At 39.9% G+C, this 22,440-nt stretch overlaps 1 protein-coding gene across 5 annotated transcripts in view; it reads left to right on the plus strand.

Moving 5' to 3' along the window:
* Nucleotides 1–22,440, plus strand: part of CADM1 (cell adhesion molecule 1) — a 288,701-nt gene that overhangs the window by 236,782 nt on the left and 29,479 nt on the right. For 3 of the 5 annotated variants that reach the window (XM_044997067.1, XM_044997068.1, XM_044997069.1), the window contains exons 6-7: nt 883–982; nt 5,432–5,604. In XM_044997067.1, the coding sequence (XP_044853002.1) occupies nt 883–982; nt 5,432–5,604 (273 nt within the window). Of the gene's footprint in view, nt 1–882; nt 983–5,431; nt 5,605–10,500; nt 10,567–22,440 lie in introns of all 5 variants that reach the window. The other 2 variants (XM_044997064.1, XM_044997065.1) reach the window with 1 other exon arrangement.

Raw genomic sequence — 22,440 nt, forward strand, 5'->3', positions numbered from 1 at the left:
CGCTGTTAATAAAAGGCAACAAGCCAATAGTATCGGCAGTAGAGATTCTCAAACAAAATAAAAACGTTTGTATTGTTTCGACCTTTATGCATACTGAGTTGCTGCCCTCCCCTGTTTCTTACAGCTGAGTAACTTTCTAAAAAATATATGTGGCTTAATGGCATTTGTGGTATTGAATTGATTTTTGCGTTCATAACATTTTAGCTACAGTTGAGATTGCATTTTTAATCTGTTTCAGCTGTTGAAGGCAATGAATTTCTTATTAATTGCGGACTGTGGCCTTTTTCCTACAGGGCCTTTCTGAAGGATTTCTGAGCTGTGTCCTTTGGCGTAAACGTTTTAATCCCCTGTGTTTATTTTGAGACTTACACAAATTTCATTTGGACTAGCAAGAACCTGGCATTGCTCAAACAAAGGCAGCAGCAGTTACGATTTTTGTCTTTTGCACAAGTGCCTCCAGTAGAGCCGAAAATATTAATATGCAGCGGCACAAAGTATTGTCATACAGTAATATGACACATGATAAAAAGTATCAATTCTGAGCACCACAAATATCTCTGGTTTCACCTCCGCATGAAGGCAAATGAGTTCCCTTTAGCTTGAGTGAGTTCAGAGATAAGCTTCAATGTAACAAAATGCATTTTCCAGGAAACGGTGGTGCTGCACTTAGTGTGAAATGCTCTTATCTATGATTCACGTTTTGGAGTTATTAGTCAATTTAATTTGAGAAAATACTGAATCTATTTACTGATTAGATGAATGGTATGAAGGTGGCAAGGGTAGGAGTACTGATGCCAGGCTTTCCTTTATGGGTGCATACAAATCTGATTCTGCTCAATGAGATAATTTGTCAAAGTTTGGTTTTGTTTTTTTGTCATGCAGATAAGCCTCAAGTGCGGGTTTTACAGAATTACCCACTGCAAGGTCTAACGAGAGAAGGGGAGCCACTTGAGCTGACATGCACAGCTTTTGGAAAGCCACAGTAAGTTTGGGACTTCAAAGGCTTGAACAGATCACCCAGTGCCAATTATGTCATGCTATAGAAAAGTGATTTGCACGTTTTTACCGTAGGAAGTTAATATGAGATACTCTGCAGAGAAAATAGTTTAGCCTTGAAAACAGTGAGTGCTGAAGGGGAATGTGCTCTGAATCTGTACATCAACTAAAACATTAAGACCTTGATTTTAACCCATATCCGTTTTGATATGTGATAGGTGGAAAATGTCTCCTTTCAAAGCTCTAAATAGAGCTTTTTCACAAATGGGCACATAGGAAGCAACTCTGTGCTTTGTGCCATCACTGGCAGTAAGAAGCAACAAAGAGTCCTGTGGCACCTTATAGACTAACTGAAGTATTGGAGCATGAGCTTTCGTGGGTGAATACCCAGTTCGTCAGACGCAAGCTATTCACCCGTGAAAGCTTATGCTCCAATACTTCTGTTAGTCTATAAGGTACCACAGGACTCTCTGTCGCTTTTTACAGATCCAGACTAACACAGCTACCCCTCTGATACTGGCAGTAAGATTTCTCTCGCACAAAGGGAAACAAAGTGAATTTTGTTATGGATGCCACATGACAGGACATCCCTTCCTTCAGGGAATGGCTTAGATGGCAATTGGTTTGTAATGAATCTGCAAAATCCAGGCCATTGACTATGTACTGAATCCTACAAAGGTGCAAGTATGGCTGGGTAATTATGTCACGAGGGGTGGAGATTATGGCACATTAGAGTTGGAGTGGAACTGTAAGGTTAGATAGTCTCTCCCTGTCTGTACGTTATTGAAAACAACCACCACCACCACCACCCAGAACAGTTTTCAGTGTTTTGTGCAGTGATGCTATTATACAGTTTAATAGATTGTACCCCAGGACAAATCTCCTGATTGCAAAGCGTAAATTTTCCCCTTTATTTTTGTGCCATTAGTTCTAGTTTAACCCTTGTAGCCTCCTTAAACAATTCCTCTTCCATTTTGGGTTTACATGCTTTTGTAGGTTAATATGTTGACTCACTCTTATTAATCACGTAACCTAGCCTTTTCTCTTCCTTATGTGCCCAGTCCCTCCCTTTCTTAGGCTACATCTAAACTACAAGCTAGGGGTGTGATTCCTCCACTTGTGTACATGTTCTCCCAATATCTTGATGAGAGCTAATGTGAGTACAAATAGTAGTATAGCATGGGCAGTGGCTGTGAAACACTCCTGAAACTGATGGGTACCATAGGTGGGTACCATGGTACCACTATTACTTATATTCGCTCTAGATCAAATGGAACTACCATAAGTATGGGCAGGCAAGTTGGGAAATCACACCTTTGGCTCATAGTGTAGATGTAGGGTTATTCTCATCATCTTCATTATGTTTCTCTGATCTCCCTGCCGTTTTTTGGTAACTTGTCCAGAACTGAAGAGGTTATTCTGGGTATAGTTGTACTTAGAACGCCCAATCTAGATTGCTCTATCTCCGTGGGCAGTGATGGGAGGTGTATAAACCTCAGAAATGCAGTGGCTTCCTACTTACACCTTGCTTTCTAAATTCATGTCTAACCTTTTCTCCTGCCTCAGTCTGCCTCAGTAGTACTGTTTCCCAGCTTCTTCTCCCCCATTCAACGTTTGTGTTTGAGTTCTTCCCCCAGATATTAACCTGCATATTCCAAGTTGAATCTCCTTTTTATGATTTCTGTTCCCACGTTTCTAATCTCCCTAGGCCCCTTTGTATTTTTTCTGTCCTTGGTAACTGCAGCTCTTCCTAATTTAGTATCATCTGTGAATTTAATGAACATATTGTTGACTCCCTTTTCCATATGACTAATGTTCAGTAGGACTGAAAGTAACCCTGACCCTTGCAGTGCCCCATTAGACAATCTGTCTGTTTATCTAACTTCATGTTGGTGCCTATACGGTGATGGTAACACAGTTTTTATATAGTGGGTTTCATTTGGGCATCTGAAAGCATTTACATCAAAAATATAGCCTTTAAGGGCAACTGCCAGGTCAAATGTTCTAGAAATATAGTTGTCATAAAAGCTTATTTTTCAAAAAATTAATATGAAGAGGAAAGTTTCCTTGATTTTTTTTAAAAATTCCACTGGAATTAAAATAAGAACTGTTCCCCTGCGATATTTGCAACCTAAACGTGACTTTGTAGAGTTGCATTAGAACTTGAAAAATAAGGCGAGACATGATCTTTTTGTGCCTAGTTACGCAGTAGTCCATTTTCAATGTCTAAACTTAGACGAAACCAAAAACTAAACAAATGTAAATGGTGACAAGTAAACAAGAGCTGCAAAATTCTTTCAGTTTTAGTGGTCTAAGGTGTTACACGTAAGGAAATGAAGTCATTTCTGAATGTGCAAATTGCCACCTCTGTACATAACTTCATAGGAGATGTGGCTGCTGCCCCACTAGTTTACACTCTGCATATATTTTGTATAACATTTTAATGACTCTAACTATGCCCCTTTAACAGTAAAAGTCATTTGTCTGACCCCTCTTGCCCGATATTAAAGTTTGCTGTCTCTCAGAATCTTCTGATCACCTCTGCAAGCTTTAAATGTAAAAGCCTATGGCAAAAGGATAAGATGTTGGGTGTCTCATTTTTTCGTTGTCCCACTTGGGACACTTTATAAGGTGCCTGATTTTCAGTCAGCGGCGAGCAGCAACTCCATTAAAATTGTATCTCTTCAAGGTAAGCACCCAAAATTGAGACTCTCAAAATCACTAGTCGGTTTAGAAAAGCAAGGCCAATAGCAATAAAACCTGGCTTGGCAACGCTAACATTAAACTTATCCACACAGTCAAATAGCAGGTCAAATTTTGAGTTTCAATTTGAATAACACCTAGTCTGTATATAGAGGTTTACATGTTGTGTATAATCAAAAAGGTAATGTTAATTTGCTGTTAAATATTGTCCCACCTATCACACTCTGGCTACATCTATACTGCCAATTTAATGACAAAACATTTGTCTAAAAAGAAGACCTCTGAAAGACAAAAGTTTTGCCGCAACAGGTGCCTGTGTGAACAACGCCCCTTGTTGAGGGAAGTTTTTTGTCAGCAGGAGAGCCAACAAACACCGGCTACACTGCGCCACTTTTAGCGGCACGGCTATAGCAACACAGCCATGTTGCTAAAAGCCGTGTAGTGTAGACAGAGCCCAAGTGTTTCACCTGTCAAGCAGGAGTTCTGATTGCCAAGCAGCCCATTCGCCACAGCCTGCAAGGCTGACGCATGCGATACTAATTTTTAAGTTACTTTACTGGGTCGTGGTGACATACTCAATTACTATTGTTTTTAGATGCCGTTTAAAGCTTTTAATGTACCTTACTATGATTTGAATATTTATTAGTCAGCCATAATGCCTGATTCACAGATATGTCATTGCCCATTGAGACTGTTTGAATTGATGGAAATTTTAGGCCAGGGCTTCTCAATTGTTTACTTTGCATCAGAAATATGGGTTGTCCCACTTCTGATTAGATAATGTTCTGGAGTTTGCTCGGGTTTTTTTCCCCTTTACTCTTCAGAAGAGCAGTATTCTTCAGTTGTCTAAGAAGTACAATATTTTTTTTTTCTCTCACTTAGGGTGGTGAGGAATTTATCCTTGATTCCAAATACTGTATTGACGTGTTTTTTAACATTTAATGAAAGTCAGTGATAGTTTTACTGCCATTGTGAGACCCACAAAACCAGTTGTTCCCTCCACTGACTGTATAGAAATGTCCCTGTTCCCTGAGCTGCGTAACTATTGCGTTCATTGTTGTTTCATTAGGAACAGATGAGAAAACAGACTAGCAAATGGAAAAAGGGTAATAATAGGTGGGGAGAAGAGGCAATGTTATTTTCCAGCTGCTAAAATGGTACTAACAAACAAGGGAGACAAAAATGTTGCAAATGAGTCAACTGTATCCCCTTTCAAAGCTGTTCAAACTTGCTAAAATGTATCAATTTTGTTAAATTAACGTGTGTTTTACAATAAAATTCTGTTGAAATTTAATTCACGCTTAAAGGGCTACTGTACGTACATGTATAGCCCATTGATTGTAGGCCTTAAGCCTTTGAGTTTGTGGGGTTTTCCCCCAAATTAATGAGATAATTATCTTTTGGTGAGGTCTGTTCTCCGTGGATTGCTGTGAAACAGCACAGCAAGGCAACAAATATTAATCTCCCAGGGAATCGTTTCCAATTGATATAGGATAAATTCTAAGTAATGTAAGTGCTTCAGCATGTGAGACGTGAGTGATTCAAAAGCAAATGAAGAGTATTCACTAATCAGTGCATCTTACTCAGGAAGGTCAAGAATTTCACGTCATTTCCTTAGTGTCTTTTTGTCTGTCATGTGATCTCATATGTGGATGTGGATGAAGTATTGAAAATACCGACTTGATTGTCGGAATTAGTAATGCAATTGTTTCTTTCTCCCCCTCCTGCCTAGGCCTACGGAAGTGAAGTGGTTAAGAGTAGATGATGAGATGCCTCAACACGTTGTAGTGTCGGGTTCAAACCTTCTCATTAATAACCTAAACAAAACAGATAATGGTACATACCGCTGTGAGGCTTCAAATGCGGTGGGGAAATCATCTGCGGATTACATGCTGTTTGTATACGGTACGTGAGGAAAAAACGCCATTCTACTAGACTCATTTACACATAATGGCTACATACCACTCTCTAAAAGCTTTTGAAAAAGTAAACATTTTGCTTAATGCTGGAATTTCTGATAGCATCCAACGCATCCTCTCATTATATTGGGGGGTTCTGGGAAACCATTTCCTTCACTCTTTTTTTCCCCTGATGCTAGCCTCAGATGCAGAGCCTCTGATGTTCAAAGTCCAGTAAGTGATGACTTCTCGGAGCTGTCATTGTGAGCTTGCCTGAAGGTGGGATGTATTGTAAGATGCAGTACAGGAAAAAGCCAGAGCAGAAGCTGGAGGGGTTTTGGGGAGGGGCTCATGGGAGCTTGAGGGGGGGTTAAGTTATCCTCTGACAGTCCTGAATATTGTAGGACTGCTCCCTATGGTGTCTTATCTAATCTGTTGTGCTATATCTGCAGCAATGGTACAGGATTTTCTCTCCACTCTGTTTTTAGCAAGTTAAATTACAGAAGAATCAGCAAGCATATCCAGCTAATTACAAACCAGTAAATAAGCTGGAGGAATGAGATGTCTTAAACAGATCTGTGGCTGCCAAACAGACGCTAAAACATGCCTCAGCATCTTTTTAAAGTGCTATTAAGTACCTACTTTAATTCTTCAGTTCCTCTGCATTATTTCACCATCACTTTTAACCTTGTTGTGCTCTTGTCATGGAGGTCGGGCATATAATGAAGATTCAGTAGACACTTGAAGAATGGTCCCCAGTCTAATTATGAACAATTCCCTTGTGCTACATGCGTTCGGCTAGTTCTTTAGGAAGACTTAAGATGCATGGGCTTTTTCCCCCCCCTGCATTTTATAAATGCTGCCACCCCTAGTGGCGTAGACAGGCTCTAAGGACAGATCAGCATGAGAGCCCCAGTGGTCATCAAGCCTGACTGCTTCTAAAGCCCCCTTGACTTCTCGCAAGTATTGATAATTGATGTCTTTTGAATTATTACAATTAAGATTGTGCTGATATTGTGTTTTGGAAGCTTTCTCTGGTTTAAAACTTACTCCATATTACCTCCACTTGGAACAGTACAGCTCAAAATCCCTTGTGCTGACACAGATCACTCAGCTTGTGCGCCCAACTTCTGACTTCCGTACTCAAGCATTGCTGTACATGTACAATATTTTAGGCATTTATTAAGGGAGGCCCCTGTAGAAATCTATGTCTATGGATTTTAATTAAACCAGGGGTTTTCAAAATTCATTGCTTTGCAACTCCCTTCTGACAAGAAAAATTATTACACGACCCCAGGAAGGGGGACTGAAGCCCGAGCCCCACCACCCAGCGCGTTGGGGCCAAAGCAGAAGCCCCAGGGTTCAGTCCCAGACTTGGGGGCCTGGAATCTGAGTCCCACCACTCCAGGTTGCATCCCTCGGGCTTCGGCTTTGGCCCTGGGCGGTGGGGCTCAGGCTTCAGCCCCAGCAAGTCTAATGCCAGCCCTGGCAACCCCATTAAAACGGGGTCGCAACCCACTTGGGGTCCCGACCCACAATTTGAAAATGGCTGAATTAAACAAATGGTGAACATGTCCAATCTTTTCCCCCCAAGTGCCCCAAAAAAGGGCTTCTGTTTTTAAAGTGAAAGTTTATTTCATAAGACACATCCATATTTCAGAGTCGTTTCTCTTCTCTCGGTCTGGTGGGGTGGAGGTGCATTCACACTGATGGTTTTTCCTTAGATCAGCACCTGACTGACTTTGCAGTCCCAGAAGGAATAAACTCTCCATACTACATGACAGCATGAGAACATGTGAAACAAGGCTCATGCTTATTGCATCAATGCAATCACACTTTCTGTATAATGTCCTAAACATCATAACTAAGGAGTTCATATGAAACTAGAATTGTGCAGTATGATAAAACAACAGTGAAATGATTTTCCATTCCTTGGATGGCTTCATATACTAATTGTCCCATAAATGTGGATTTTAAACAAAATTTAGCAGCCATTAAATGAACTGGTCTCGTTCCAGTTCCTAGTGGGCTTCTCTTAGAAACAGCTCTAGTGGGAATGGCTCTAGTTGGAATCTCTGGCCGTTTCAGGCCAAGGATTCAATGTGCTCTGGAAACTGAACTCCCTTCTGAATGTTAGACATGATCTAAGAGTGAAATTTTCAGAGCTCATGTTAGCACACACTATCGCTGATTTTGCTGTATCTGTTGTGTGAACAAGAAGTTTAGGTCTGTCAGTGCTCTACCTCTCATTGGCACATCGAATTCACAGGGAAAGACTGCAATTAAATTATTTTAAAAGAAATAAAAATTACAAAAGATTTTTAGCCTGTGCCCATAGTGCATACATTTGACAGACATATAAGCATGATTAGCCGCTTTTATGGTCTGTCGGGGGTCCATGGTCAAGTAACTTTTCTACAGCCCATCGTATCAAGATTGTGTAAAATCAGAAGTGTCCCAATACGGCTCAATACTCTAGATTGTATAAAGAAGTCCCTTGATGCTATGCATGTTCAGCCCAGGAATTCAGAGCTGTTGGTCTTATGAGAGTGGATTGCTCATGGCTTCCTTGTCTAGTGCGCTGGTTCAAATCTAGCCCAACTGTGTATTAAGGAATACAAATACTATGCTGTGTCCTGCGTGGAAATGTGTCGGCAGTCTGAGTCCACCTCTTAATAAAGCATGCATATCTCATAAGCCATCACCACGATGGGCATCTTTTTCTGAGCATGGGAACTGACCCGTGGAAGTAGCATCTACAAGCCTAGTGCAAAATGCATTAAAAGGTTTCCCTATTGCTTGCCTCTCTACCTGTTCCATGGATAAGTAGGACTTATTCTCCAGGGCTGTCAATACAGGACTTGGTATCAGCACCAAATTGACCTTAAGAGAGAGAATAAGAAAATAGGGTGATTAGTCTGTCAAATCACTCCATGTCTTAACAAGTCCCTTAATAGTTATCTGATGCAATAGAGTGTAATGACTGCAGAAGAGTTGTGACTATCTGACATGTCAGCCCTACTCCACCTCATTAAGATTAATCTCCTTATAAAATTAAAATACACATACGTTTAAATATAATTAAGTCTAAAGTGTCTTCCAGCAGCAAGAACCTGCAAAGTGATTGCTGCGGAACTGTGTCCCCCCCACACACACTCTCTCTCTCATATCCTGCTGATGTGTTATAAGGATGTCTAATCACATATAAAATAATACAAACTGAAAATGATGTTGCCTAAGAATTAATTTCACATTAGGAGTGACCAAAGACATTTCCTAGAAATCTCTAGTGTGATTAGCACATGAGGCTAGACAGTCATCTCCCCAGTCAGTAGGGACGAAACTGTCAGTAGCAGTTTCCCCTGGTCGAGACAGTGAAACAGAAAATTCAGTTTTTCATCCTCAGTGACAAAGGTTGGTGATTTTCTTCTCATGCTTTGCTCTGTCTCCACTGATAATAAAGAAACATCACTGTAGTACCTTGTCAGCCTACCCAAGTTAGGCGGATGATGAAGTTATCTAACAAAGAAATGGACCCAGGTATTGCAGCTGCAGGAGGACAGAATGTTTAAAGGCATTCTTCATGAATGATCATTTTCCTTTAGCTGACTTCACAATGAAGCGAACTCCAAGGTAATGTTTCTTAACTTTCAGGAAGTTATACTGAACACAATAAAGGTGTAGCATATAATTAAAGTTTGGATGTATTAATTAGAGAATTTGAGAGCTCACTTGGAGATAAAAGAGTAGCAGATGTGTCAGTGATGAAAAGTTGACATGCTTTAGATAAAATTTAAAATCAAAAGCCTATGAACCGTTTCATGCTCTATTATTGCAGAATGATTCCTTAGTTCAAAGTCTTGCTGACTACTTAACACATTCAGTTTGATCATTTTGAGGCATTGATATACATATAATTTTTTTTCTTTTACATCTTTTCTCATCTTCCTCCTTCCCCAAGTAACTTTTGTGAAGATATGACACTCTATATGGTATAAATATTTTATACTGTATAGCCTAGCACTGTTTGGTGGCTTTACCGGGTCAAGTGTCTTTTATAAATTCTTTGTAAAGAAAAAAAAAACTCTTCAGTTTTCTGTTTTTTTGTTGTTGTTTTTTTTCCATCCAGGATGTGATATTAACAAAAGGCAGGGCAGCATTAAAATATTGATATTTATCAGTCGCAAAGATATTGACTTTATTTAAAAAATAAAGTCTCAATAAAATCTTGCATGCCTCAAACTTGATATTTAATAGTGACATTCTCATTTCTTTGTATTTATTACTAGCTTAGAAGTAGTTTTACATCCTGTGGAGATGTATTGATGGAGGAAGAATAATGAAGTTAACAGTTCTGGAAAAAGCGAATGACAGAGACTCAATCTGCTGTGGATATTTAGTCTGTTAAGCGCAGCAGGAACTCCCCCCTTCCCCACCAGAATTTTCAAATGTAAACGTAGAAAAATGACAAAGCACCATTGTCTTTCTTTGTACATAGCAAATTGTCCTCCTTGTCACAGGAAGTTTTTGTGGTTTGTTTTTCTTATAGCTCTCCCATTCCATCTCTCTCTCCCATCAATGACTAATTTGTGCTAGGTTTTTAATTTTTTTTAGCATTTATAAATGACAGAACAAGAGAGAAATTTCAGGCCAGATCCCTTCTGCTGGCATAAGTCTGTGTGTAGCTCCATTGCAGTCAGTGCAGCTATACCAGATGGGTTCTGGCTCTCTGTCTTTAAAGCCAGTTGGGAAATTTGCCCCCTGTTTTTAGGGGAATAATGACATCAAACAGCCATGCTGCTTTTCAGTGTCCTCGTTTCTCTCTTATCATTGTTGATCATTGTTGTGTTCTGCTTGTTTTTCTTAATTTGCCTTTTTATTTTCCTTTTTATTTTTTATCCAGATCCCCCCACAACTATCCCTCCTCCCACAACAACCACCACCACCACCACCCCTACCACCATCACAGGTATGGTACCTTCATGACCATTGGAAATGTCCTGAATGTGTATTGTCTTTTATGTCTATAAACAGAAGCCTGGGGGGTGGAAATCTTTATTTTTCATAATATACCATTCTTGTACTGGTGTGTTATAATCTCAGGAAGTTGGACAGTCCTTACTGCAGGTGTTCTTGGAACATGGATACTGGCATGTCAGACATGACTAACAGTCCCTTTAGTCCAGGGCTGGTGGCTAATATCGAATACTTCAAATGAAGGTATAAACACCTCTGTAGTACATCTAACACGGGGAGCAGATGTTAAATATCTTGCTCACCCCAGCCGATTTCACTTTCTGAGCTATTTATGCCCGGAAGCATGAAGTTTGTTTGTAACTTTGTCCAACTGGGTATGATTACAAGTGCTATTCTCATTCATAGATATTTCATCTATTTCTGAAACTTAACAAAACAAGCTATCTACCTCAATATCCTGCAACAATAACACCACCACCTAGCTCTTATATATGAGGCCACCAGTCAATTATGCATATTATTCTAATATTAAAAAGAATATTCTGTTAATTTTTTTTTAAGTTGCCTTTTACTTTTGAATTCCTATTTTCCTGTATTCTGGGACCAGGTAAATAGGAACACCCAACTGTCCATAATACACAACTCATTACTTTACATCCATCCATCATCTCACCTCGTGTTCCTTTCCACAATAACTACATCTGTCTTCCCAGTCGCTCCCCATAAGGGAGGCTTTTCTGATTTTCCCTGCTCAGCTACAATGCTCTGCTCATTTTCATTGCCCTTTCCTGAATGTTTTTATTTCAGCTATATTTTTTTTCTTGAGATAGAGGTGACAAACTGACCACAATACTGAAGGTGAGACTGTACCATCGATTGTCCAGTGGCTTAATATTTCCTGTATTATACTCCATCGCCTTCATAAAGCAGCATAACATTTTATTTATCTTTGGGACTACCGTTGTGCCTTAGCCGACTTTAACTATCCTACATTCCCACCCCCGCTCCCATGTGATTTTACAACTAAATCAGAACTCATGGGTGTGGACAATTAATTTAAAACCTTCCTTCCAATGTGCCTTAACATGCTCTTGTCCCAGTGTGTTTCATCTGTCATTGTGTTGTCCAGATTTTGCCATGTCACTATCTTCCTCCTTCCAGGTCCTCTGTCTATCTCCTTACTAATGAACTTCGGAACATGCTGGCATGAACTTTTTCCCATCTCAAGACTTGGCTATTTTATTACAATTTTTATCTTTTAACGACTTTTTATTCCATAATATGTCTTTAACTTCTCACCTCATTGTGTCAAAGCTTCCTTAAGAGCCTTTTGTGGGGAGACTTTTTCTCAAGTGTCTCTCGGTCTAAAGGAATGCTGTAACTCGGTGGTTCTTTATCCACTGTTCTGTTAACGCTGTCAAAGAACTGTAAATGGTTACAGAGCCTTCCTTACCCTTTCAGGAGCCAAGCTGCTTTGGCCTTGTTACATTATATTCATGTGGTGCTTTGTAACACTATGATGTTCTCATCTCTTTGTCCTGGAAATGAAATTAAGTATTGCTAACATGTCATTTTGGGCTCACTTTTAGTATTTTTTGGGTAGTTGGGTATAAAATCTGTGCTCTTATGAGTTGGCTTTTGTAGCTACACACAGACTTGCTTGGATCAGAAATCTACCAGCGCCCCTCCCACCCCCACCCCACCCCTGTGATCCAGGCTGTTTTTGCAGTTTTTAGTGTCAGTCATTATTCAAAATGCACATTGCACTGCTGATGCGCTAGCTGGCTCCATCACTGTGCCCTCCCCTTCTCTCAGGTTTCCCGAGTGTCCTTCCTCTGTAATCTGCCTTCTCCCATGTAACATTCTCTGTCAGCTGGCCCTGCCTTTGGAGCATTTCCGGAAGAGTTATTGTAATGGCCTTGGGCCTTGATGATGATCCTAATAATCTAAATTTAGCTCCCTGGATTTCTGACAGTTCACTTGTGGTTGACACAGACACATCAAGATCGTAAGATCTTCTTCAGACTCTGAGAGAGATCCACATGCCTGGTGAGATCTGACAGCCACTTATAGTGGACAAGTCATGGGTACCTTATGATTCTTGCAGCGATCAAATACCCATTTTTGCTTGTTCCTGCTGGTAGAATCCCCTCTCCCCTTACCTATCTAGTGAGTAGAACAGGGTGAAAAAGACCCCAGGTACTCTGGCTTCTAAAACAGAGCTAAAAAACATGTTTAAACACAGTTTATGCTCAGCCATAACCCTCATCAGTTAATCTGGTTTGACCCGTGTGAATGGGGCCAGACTGTGTTAGTGACATTGTACTCTGTTCTACTCTTATTCCAGATCACTGGGAACTTTTCCATTGACTCTAATGAGGGCGGAAACAGGCCAATTGTGCCAAATTCCTTGGTTTCAATGTGGACTTTCTGTTTCTGTCTCATTCTGTTGCTGGGATTTGAGGCCACCTTACAGATATACTTTAACCTCCTGATCCAGGAGTTGTGTCTTCTCTCAGCACAGAATACCTTTGTGCTAATGAACGAGCTAGCACTGAGGCGTTGTTAAACTGAAATTGCTCCTAGAACAACTTTGTCAAATCCCTCTCTTTGATGGATGTGATCTTGCAGAGTTACTGTGTCTTAGCAAGCAGCTATATATGTATTTATCTTATCCTGAAGGCTCAATATCTGCACTTGTGGAATTTAACATTTGCTCCTCTCTCCAAATAGATTAAAGGTTATGGAACTGAACATTTTCAATCTCCATTTCTACAGAGACTAGACAGTCTACTAAATTTAACTGGAAAACCAAGTCTGACAAATGGATATAAAAATTAATTTCCACTTTTCCCCTGTATTGTTTAGTTCATTGCAGCCCCTGTTAACCTTAGAAGCTTCAGCAGCCAAACATCGATGAGTAAGTTCCTGCAGTTTTATACTGAAGCTTATCTTCCTTTCTTCCCAGTAAAGGGTTTTGCAACTGAAATCCATTTACAAACTAGCATCATTGCAAGAATTATGTTCAGTAGTAGTGTAGAAATACTACTTAAAAGCCTCAAAGGACAATACATAACTTCTAACTGTATTGCCTCCAAAATACTGAAATGTTCTCATATAGCAGGGGTGGTCAAACTTACTGACCCTCCAAGCCACATACATTAATCTTCAGAAGTTCCAGACCCAAGGCGTGCCTGCTTCAGCCCTACGAGGCACATCTGCCAGGGCTCTGGGCTTCAACCCCACTGCTGCTGAAGTCCCAAGCCCCGGCAGGCAACTCCCATGGGGCTGAAGCCCTGCGAGGAGACTCCTTGCAGGGCAGAAGCCCATAGCCCTAACCACCCTAGTCTGGTAGGTGGAGAATGGCGGGGAGGTGTGGGGGGGGCTCCGCAAGCTGCACTTTAACTGAAAAGAGCCGCATGCAGCTCTCAAGCTGCGTTTTGGCCACTCCCACCGTATACTCTGAATACTAGTGATTGACTTTGTTCAGAGGTGGTAGTGTTCCTTTTTTCATGCTTAGTCTTCCACCCAAACCAATTATAAACACTTTTAAATGGAATTCCTCAAATCGGGGGGAGATTTTACCTCCATTATGCTTCACTTTCTTTCCCTTCATTCCCCGCACGAGCTGGGAGCACACTCAGCTGGCATCACATGGAGGCTGAGGGCGGTTCTGCCAGGACCCCGTCTTCATAAGAAAAATGAGCTGTGTTTTGAGAGAGTTTTCATTTGCAAAGCTCCTATTCTCTGCATTTACACTGCACTCCTTACCAGATGCTTCCTCCAGTGTGGAGAACGCTTCCTGATTCAGGTGCTGAAGTTGCTTTGAGGGCTCACTTTTTCGACCGTAAATAAGAACAGGCTTAGGAAGGGCCCATTTGTGCTTGGGCATGTTCAGTAGGTTCTTCAGCTATAGTCTCCAGTGGCAAACACCCATTTTGATTATTCGTATAAAGCCAAACGTGCTAGGTGGTGTTGTACAGCCATTACAGGAAGGCATGCTTTCTACACCAGAGAGCTTGCGTCGCTATAACAGATAATACATTTTGTGACAAAATATGACCCCTGAGCTGTACAAAATTCCTCCCCAGCCCATTAAAATAGCCCTGTTCAGTGCTGCCCCCTTGCCAGCCAGCCACTGCTGTCATCAGCCATGCTTCAACGGCCAGCCACGCTTTCTTCTCCATACTCTAGATGACAACCTAAGGCAAGTCTTGGCATGCCTTCATTGTCCAGTCAGTCCACTTCCTGAGCATAAGTGTCTTTCTCTCACTCTCACACTCACTCCTGATGTGACTGTGAAAGCTGCTGGCATGGACTTGACCTGATGAGTCAAGCTGAACTCTGAAAGCAGTTCTGTAGTGCTGCGGGGAAATCATGGAGTGTCTGAAAGAGCACAACCTTTAAACCATTTGCTCTGTCTCTGCTGCTTTGCTACTTCCGATTTATCACATGATGGTTTGATCTTTTCAATTTCTACCCTGATTTTCTGACCATCCTTTGGCATGTCAGCTGTTATCACTGGCAAATCCTTTTTTTTTATCATTTCAAATTGTCCCCGTGGCTTTGTTCATTAAGATGTACAATATGATATGGCAGAGCAAACTGCATAATTTAAATTGCCCCTGGAGTCCTCACTTGAAATACTGTTTTTGGACAGCTGTTATATCTTGGGAGATAAATGTTCTTAATTTTTTAAAAAAATCCTTCTCTCTGGTCATAATGTAGTATTCAGAAAAAAGGTCTGCCTTTTAACGAATTTTTTTTACCCCCTGTAGGGCTAATTTTCTTCCCCCTCGGCACATAAACAATTAATTGTGTACCTGTACAGTCATGTTTGTTGCCGCCTCTGCTGTTGGGACTTGCATGTAACATAGCAGCCATTTTAATGGAACGTGGGATGTACTTAGCATACTACCAGGGAATCCCTGGTGTTGCAGATTACATGTTTGAGCATATATTGCATGGATGTTCCTTTATAACTTGTACAGAGACTCAGTGCAGTCCTGTAGCAATGTCAAGGCTCCTCAGCAACTCATCACATCCTGATCCTGAACTGGCAGGTTTCATATCAGATGACTTGCCTTTGAAATAATTGTGAAGTCTTTTCAAATGTATTAAAACATTTTTTTTTAAGTTAAAGAGATGTTGGAAGGTTTAAAAATAAACACATCCTGATTGGTGATACCATAGATCAGCAGTTCTCAAACTATGGGTCGGTACCGCAAAGTGGGTCACGGCCCCGTTTTAATGGGGTTGCCAGGGCCGGTGTTAGACTTGCCGGTGCTCGGTTACAGGTTCCCCTTGGGCTTTGACTTTCCCCCTAACTCCCTGGGGGTCAGGTAGTAATTTTTCTTGTCAGAAGGGGGTCGCAGTGCAATTAAGTTGGAGAAACGCTGCCATAAATGCTTAAAACGAAATGGTAAAAATAGAACGAACTTTTCAGTTTTTTCTGCTGTTTTTAAGTTTAAGCATTAGAAAGTAAAATTATTAATCTACTTCCCAATCTTATGTAAATGTTCCACTGTTTAGGTTGCAAACACCGGAGGAGGTTGTTGAAGTAGAAATGAAGTATTTTTCGTACATTTTCACTTAAATGTTAATGTTTTATTAGTATTCCGTTTTGTGAAATTTTAAATGTGGGGACTAAACAACTTGACTGTCTTTTTCTATATAAATAAATAAAGTGGGTGTTGCCAAGCCTGGAACGATTTCACACTTAAATATTCTGTAGGCTAAAGCTACAGTGCTGGTGCCTAAAAATTCCATGGATTTCCTGCCTTCCCAGATGAATTCCTCTGAATAGCACTGAGTTCCTGTCTTAAAAAACGCTCTTCCTGAAGGACAGGTTAAACTCAGATTCTGAAACTAAGTCAGTGGAAAACATTTTTTCCATCTTTGCATAGGTCTCTAATATAAAAATGGGAACTCTTGTATTCATTAGCTAAGAAAAACATTGCACCATTTTAAAATTGGAATTTACATCCTAGAAAACTAATTTAAAATGATAAATTTATACCCACCACAAGTTTGTCCTTTTCCTGATTTCAGCTGCTAGTGTGATGAACTACAGCTGTCTGGGATTTATTCCAGGAGTAATCCAAAAAGGTTATGGGTGGGAATTATACAGTAGAACATATTCTTTACTGAAAGGTATTTTGAGCAATAGGTTTGTGGGAGGTTCAAAGACCGTGTGGATTAATGGGGCTACATATGTACCAGTGGACGTGGAAGCTTTGTGCCTAATTGGTTACTATTGCTGACACTTTGTGATGCCAGTTCTGCTGTTCAGATGAAATTTAATGGATAAATGGAAAACTTCTTTCCCATGAATTTCTACAATGGATGATGGTGGTTAATTCCAACCTGGACTGGGCGAACTACAGATGGCCCCAGCAGCAGTTTTGTTTCCTTTTCTGAATGCTTCTTTAAAGATGCAGCAGTGTATACAACTTGACATTTGAAAATCAGAAAACATGAATCTGAAAATAAGAGCCTCGCAGTACTCTTCTGTCGTTGTAAACTTTGAATGTACACACACACACAAAGCTAGGTGTTTGGCGCCACGCAATGCTTCACAGGCTGGTGCAGAGATTTACACTACTTAGTCATTCCTTTCCCCAAATTATTTATTGTAGCGTTCTTGGTTTCTGTAGAAGCTTCCCTGTGTCCCTGATAAAATGTCAGGTTAATTTACCGTTAACATCGTACTCCTCTGACATTTTCATCCAATATGTGACCACATTAAAGGGAAAGAGGGAGAGAATAACCTACATGCCTGCAAAGAAATAACTAAGCCAGTCTTACCCCACTGCTCTGTCAATAGCAGCCAGAGCACTTTGATTTGTTTGTTACTTGTTTGTGATGAATAAAGTACTGCAGCAATCATTTTTACTTAATTGTATATCTACAGAAAACTTGTCTATTTTGAAACAAGAGGACTGATGGAAAAATAATAAAACTGCTTATTCCACTTCTCCAACAAGATATAGTCTAAATATCTACTTAGTATTTTGTTGAATTCAAAATTCACAGGGTTTCTCCATGACCGCTGGTATATCTAGTAGCTTCTGATATCTGTGCATGCTGTAGGAAGAGTCCTCCTTCTAAAATAATTGCAGGATAAGGGGTTTAGTAGCTAAGAGAGGAGCATAGTCAAAGGTGTGGAGCCCGTTTGACTTCAGGGAGCTCTGTGCAGGTTCTCTTAAGTTTTCTTTGCAAGGCTGGGGCCTAAGTGAGAGTGCATATTATAGGGCTTTCTGGAAGAAGTGTTAAAAATCCCAGACCAAGTTGCAGCACCAGATCTAGAATTCTCTCCTCTACCCCCCAACTACGCAAAGTTACTCAGCAGATACTGATTATTTTTGTGAAACATCTGGTCTGCAAATGAAGCTGTCTCAGGGGTGCAATGCAAAAGCTTTGAAGCCAACTTGGAATTATTTTACAAAGCATGAGCTTACAGTATCAAACACGGGGTCCATTCATCATTCTTCTGGGAAGACTTTAGAGATAAAGGATGGCTGCGGCTCGGCATTATACGTAGGCTTGAATTCACCTCATCCTCCCTCCTGCACCATTCAGTTTAATTGAAGTGTAACATAAATGAAATGAAGCTAGGCATTAGGTCAGTGGAAATTAATAGATTTTTTTCAGTATTCCTTTTACTATCTCCTATGGATTTGAAATAAACCGGAAAATAATATTCTTTTCATAAATACAGAGCATTCATTACTTAGGACATTGCTGTAAAAATGGTAACATCAAGGGAACTCATTCTTGCCCTGGCCTTCTAAATGTGAAGAAATCTGAAAAAAGCAGATGGAACACGGTTTCAGTGAGTCTGATCAGAAAGCCCATTGGCTCCTTTTTTACTTTAATGAAGGAAATAAACTAGAAAGGAACTATACTGTGTTTGTATTTCTTAGTTTGGTTTAAAGACTGACACGTGAAATGGGTGCAGTTGAGCCTTATGTGCACTTTTAGATGCTACTCTTCTATCCATTCTGGTATGGGGTTTGTTTTTAAAAAGCCCCAGCGAATCTGTAGCTTCTTAAAGATATTAACACTGCAGTTCAATTGGAAATAGAAAAAGCATTTTAAGTTTAGGCATTTAATTTTGTTCCTAAGATTTTCGTTTTCATTTATGCTGTTCATTCTGTGCAAGACTATGGACTAATTTATGGATTAGCTTTAAACCCGCAGTCTGTCACGCTCAATGAACAATTTTCAGTTGGAGAGAAGCCATGTGAAAGAATGAGAATGTGCCACAGTGGAGCGCTTGTGCCACTGTTTCAACTAAATATTGTCCCGCTGCCTCTGAAGTAATGCATTTTTTTGCTACTTAGTTAAATGGCTGGTGTCTAAAGGCTTGAATGTTGCCAGTGTTTTCCCATTTTGCAGATACCTTCATATTCTACCACAACATAATGTGTATTAGAGGTTTAATTCATTCAAGTCCTGGCCACGGTAAACGGAGTGACTCCTATGTCTGATGCTAAAAGGAAGTCAATATTAAGTGAAATATGCAACTTTATATCAACAGGAAAATTCCTTCCTGGGATACCATGTTTGATGATACTCATAAAACAGTCATCTCAACCTTTCCAGACTAGTGTACCCCTTTCAGGAATCTGATTTGTCTTGTGTACCCCGAGTTCCACTTCACTTAAAAACTACTTGCTTACAAAATGAGACCTAAAAATACAGAAGTGTCACAGCACACTGTTACTGAAAAACTGCTGACTTTCTCATTTTTACCATATAATTATAAAATAAATCTATTGGAATATGAATATTGTACTTACATTTCAGTGTATAGTATATAGATCAGTATAAACAAGTCATTGTCTGTATGACATTTTAGTTTGTACTGACTCCACTAGTGCTTTTTATGTAGCCTGTTTTAAAACTAGGCAAATAGCTAGATGAGTTGATGTACCCCCTGGAAGACCTCTGTGTACACCTGGTTGAGAACCACTGATCTAGTGAACACAGTAAGATTATGGATGTGTAGAACTGAAAAGGCCACTGGATTGTTTTTACTACACCACATAAAACAATTTTAGCTGAGCCTTACTAATTAAAATCCTATTATTTGTTTTACCTTAAGATTAACAATGCCTTTACTCCACCTCAGTGTTTTGTTATATTCTTCCTTCTATCTTCTGTACTCACCTCAGAATAGAAAACATCCAGTGTCAGCACCCTAGGATAAATTTCATTTTCATAAAATTTGTGTGATTGTTGCTATCATCCATCACTAGGGGACCCGATCAAATGCCTGCTGAAGTCACCGAAGACTCTCATTGACTTCACTGGACCTTTAAACTAGAAACAATAACACACAGCTCCCTCCAGAGTTTGGACCGTAAAGTTAATCAGTGGGATGACATGGTTATCCCCAGTATGAAATAAAACTAAAAGTGGGTAACCATGCTAAAATCCCAAGAACTATTTTAAAAACTAGTCAACCCATGGTACAATCATAAGAGATTCTAGCAGTGGCAGCCCGCACAGTCTTTCCTATTACTGCTATAGTTCTTCTCTTGCACCAAGCAGAACACTAGTGTTCTTGAGTGATTTATACGCCATTTTGCAATACTCACTAGACTTATACCAAAGGAGCACAGCAAAAGGCTAATTTTCTCTCTCTCTCTCATGATGCAAAATATTCTTCCTTAAGTGTGTGTTTATTTTAAATCTCTGAACATGAGATCATTCCTCTGCAGTGCACCATTGTACCATGCATTTAAAAAAGTAAAAATATATATAAAATCCTTGTTCTGAAAGAAGACGGTGGAGTTGAGAAGGACCCCCGGAAAGCATGTTCTAAACCTTTAACTGGTCTGTGTTTCCTGCTGTAATCATCCAATCCATTTGCTAATCATAACTTTACCATTCCAGCTGCAGCAAACATGTTGTTTGACTTGGATATTTGTTCTCGCTTATAAACTGCTTGAGAACTTTATTTTTGTAAAGCTGTTGGTCTCTGTCCCCAGAAGAGGAAGCGAGATGCACTGTCCACTTCACTGTTTCTTCACTAATATCTTTTCCAGCATATGAGTACAAGGTTGCTTCTAGCACAGTTTTATTTAATCTTAATGCTGACATAACTTTTTTTATTTCAGGAAGACAGTAAATTGAGACTGTTTGTAGATGCCAAGATGGTATCTCAAGAGTTGACAGTTCTGTAATTCTTTCTAAACAACACTCCCTACCCCCACCTCCATTTTTCCTTTCACCATTTGCTTGTTTAAAATGAGGCATTATCGCAGTGCTGCTTCCAAAAGAATAAAGGCCCACTCTTGTTCTCATTTTTGTTTTGGAAGGCTTCCATGCTGCCTTCACCAAAGTTCCCAGCATGAGAACGAGTGCTAGCATATTAAGTACGTGTTAGATTTGATTGCCAAGATAAGAACAGTATATGTTGGCAGTGGGAACAGATTAATGATGGCTTGATAATCTGTCATGCAAATCTTGGTGTAGAGTTTGTTAAATTGTGCTTTTTTTTTTGCTTTGATATTTAAAGCGTGCAGACTTTGAATCTGTAAGTATTGTGTACTCCTTGTGTGATTCTCGTCTTCACTGATGGTCCAGAAATTCAAACATAGACTGTCCTTAACTAAATTACAGAAGAATAGCCCTTCATGCTTCCTGTTGCTTATTCTGAGTGTGGAAAGACTACAGTTCCTATGGTTCTGAGGAGAGCATGTTAATTGAGGGGGAACGCCTATGCGAAATTGTGTACTGTAATTATAAAACTAAACTTCCTGGCTAGTTTACAGAAATTATATGTTTTAGAGTGCTGCTCTGCACTTTAACATATGCTTTTGTTCATTTAAACATTGCCTTTGTAGTCCACATGTAGTCCTTTGAAGCCCCTTTCTGATGTGAATGACTACATCTGTACTTTACTGAGAGTTTGAGAATATTTTTGTAAGTATTGACAATTTACAAATACATGCTGAATAACCAGCCTATTATAGCATGCAAACAACAAATGCATGTGGTAACAATTTTCTGACCCATTCAGCATAGTTAATGAGAGTCTGAAAGCAGAACCAGGTGTAAGCCAACAAATGGAGATGGATTTTCCATTTACAGTGTTGTTGCTGAAATGTAAATAGACCCAGTAGGATAGGGAATCTTGGGAAGATAATCTAATTCCCAGGACACTCAGAGCTGAGGTGGTAGGAAGTCCATCCCAAATACAGTTTAGTCTTTATAAACTATCTATATGTTCACATTAAGCAGCAACTCCAAAAATATTTCAAAAGCCTTTAACAAAGCTTCCCAGTTTGATGTGAAGCAAGTTTTCTAAACCAATATATTCGAGGCTAGATGAAATAAATGCAGTATATTTAACTTGTAACACATGACACTCAGCTTCCTGAAAAATAAATGCTTTCTTCAGAGCTTAGCATAAAAGACTAAAAAAGGATCAGAGATGAGGCGATATTTCTCAGCAGAGGAACTGGTAATCTCCACTTGCCGCCCCAGTATTCTGCAAAGACTTGTACTTTTCAATCAAATGAATGTCTCATTGGTGCATGATTCATTAGAAATCAAGCAAAAAGGCCACCTACAAATTTAATAAGTGTTTCTGAGTGAATGTGGTCTGTGAAAACACCGTGTGCTAGTCCTCATCTCCCTGGTGCTTAATTGTTACCTCTTGATCAACCCTAAAATGAGCTGGATGCCGAAATTAAACCGTGCATTATAGCACTTATAGGTTTCTTGGCATCAACTGGAGGAGGGGAAACTTGAGGCTGATTGATTGACTTCTGATTGGTAATGAAGGACCTGGGGTGAACAGGCTGGAGGGGAAGATTTTAGTGAAGGCAATGTTTGAATGTATGAAACCATT

Source organism: Mauremys mutica, chromosome 22 (genome assembly GCF_020497125.1).
Source record: "Mauremys mutica isolate MM-2020 ecotype Southern chromosome 22, ASM2049712v1, whole genome shotgun sequence".
NCBI classification, from domain to species: domain Eukaryota; kingdom Metazoa; phylum Chordata; order Testudines; family Geoemydidae; genus Mauremys; species Mauremys mutica.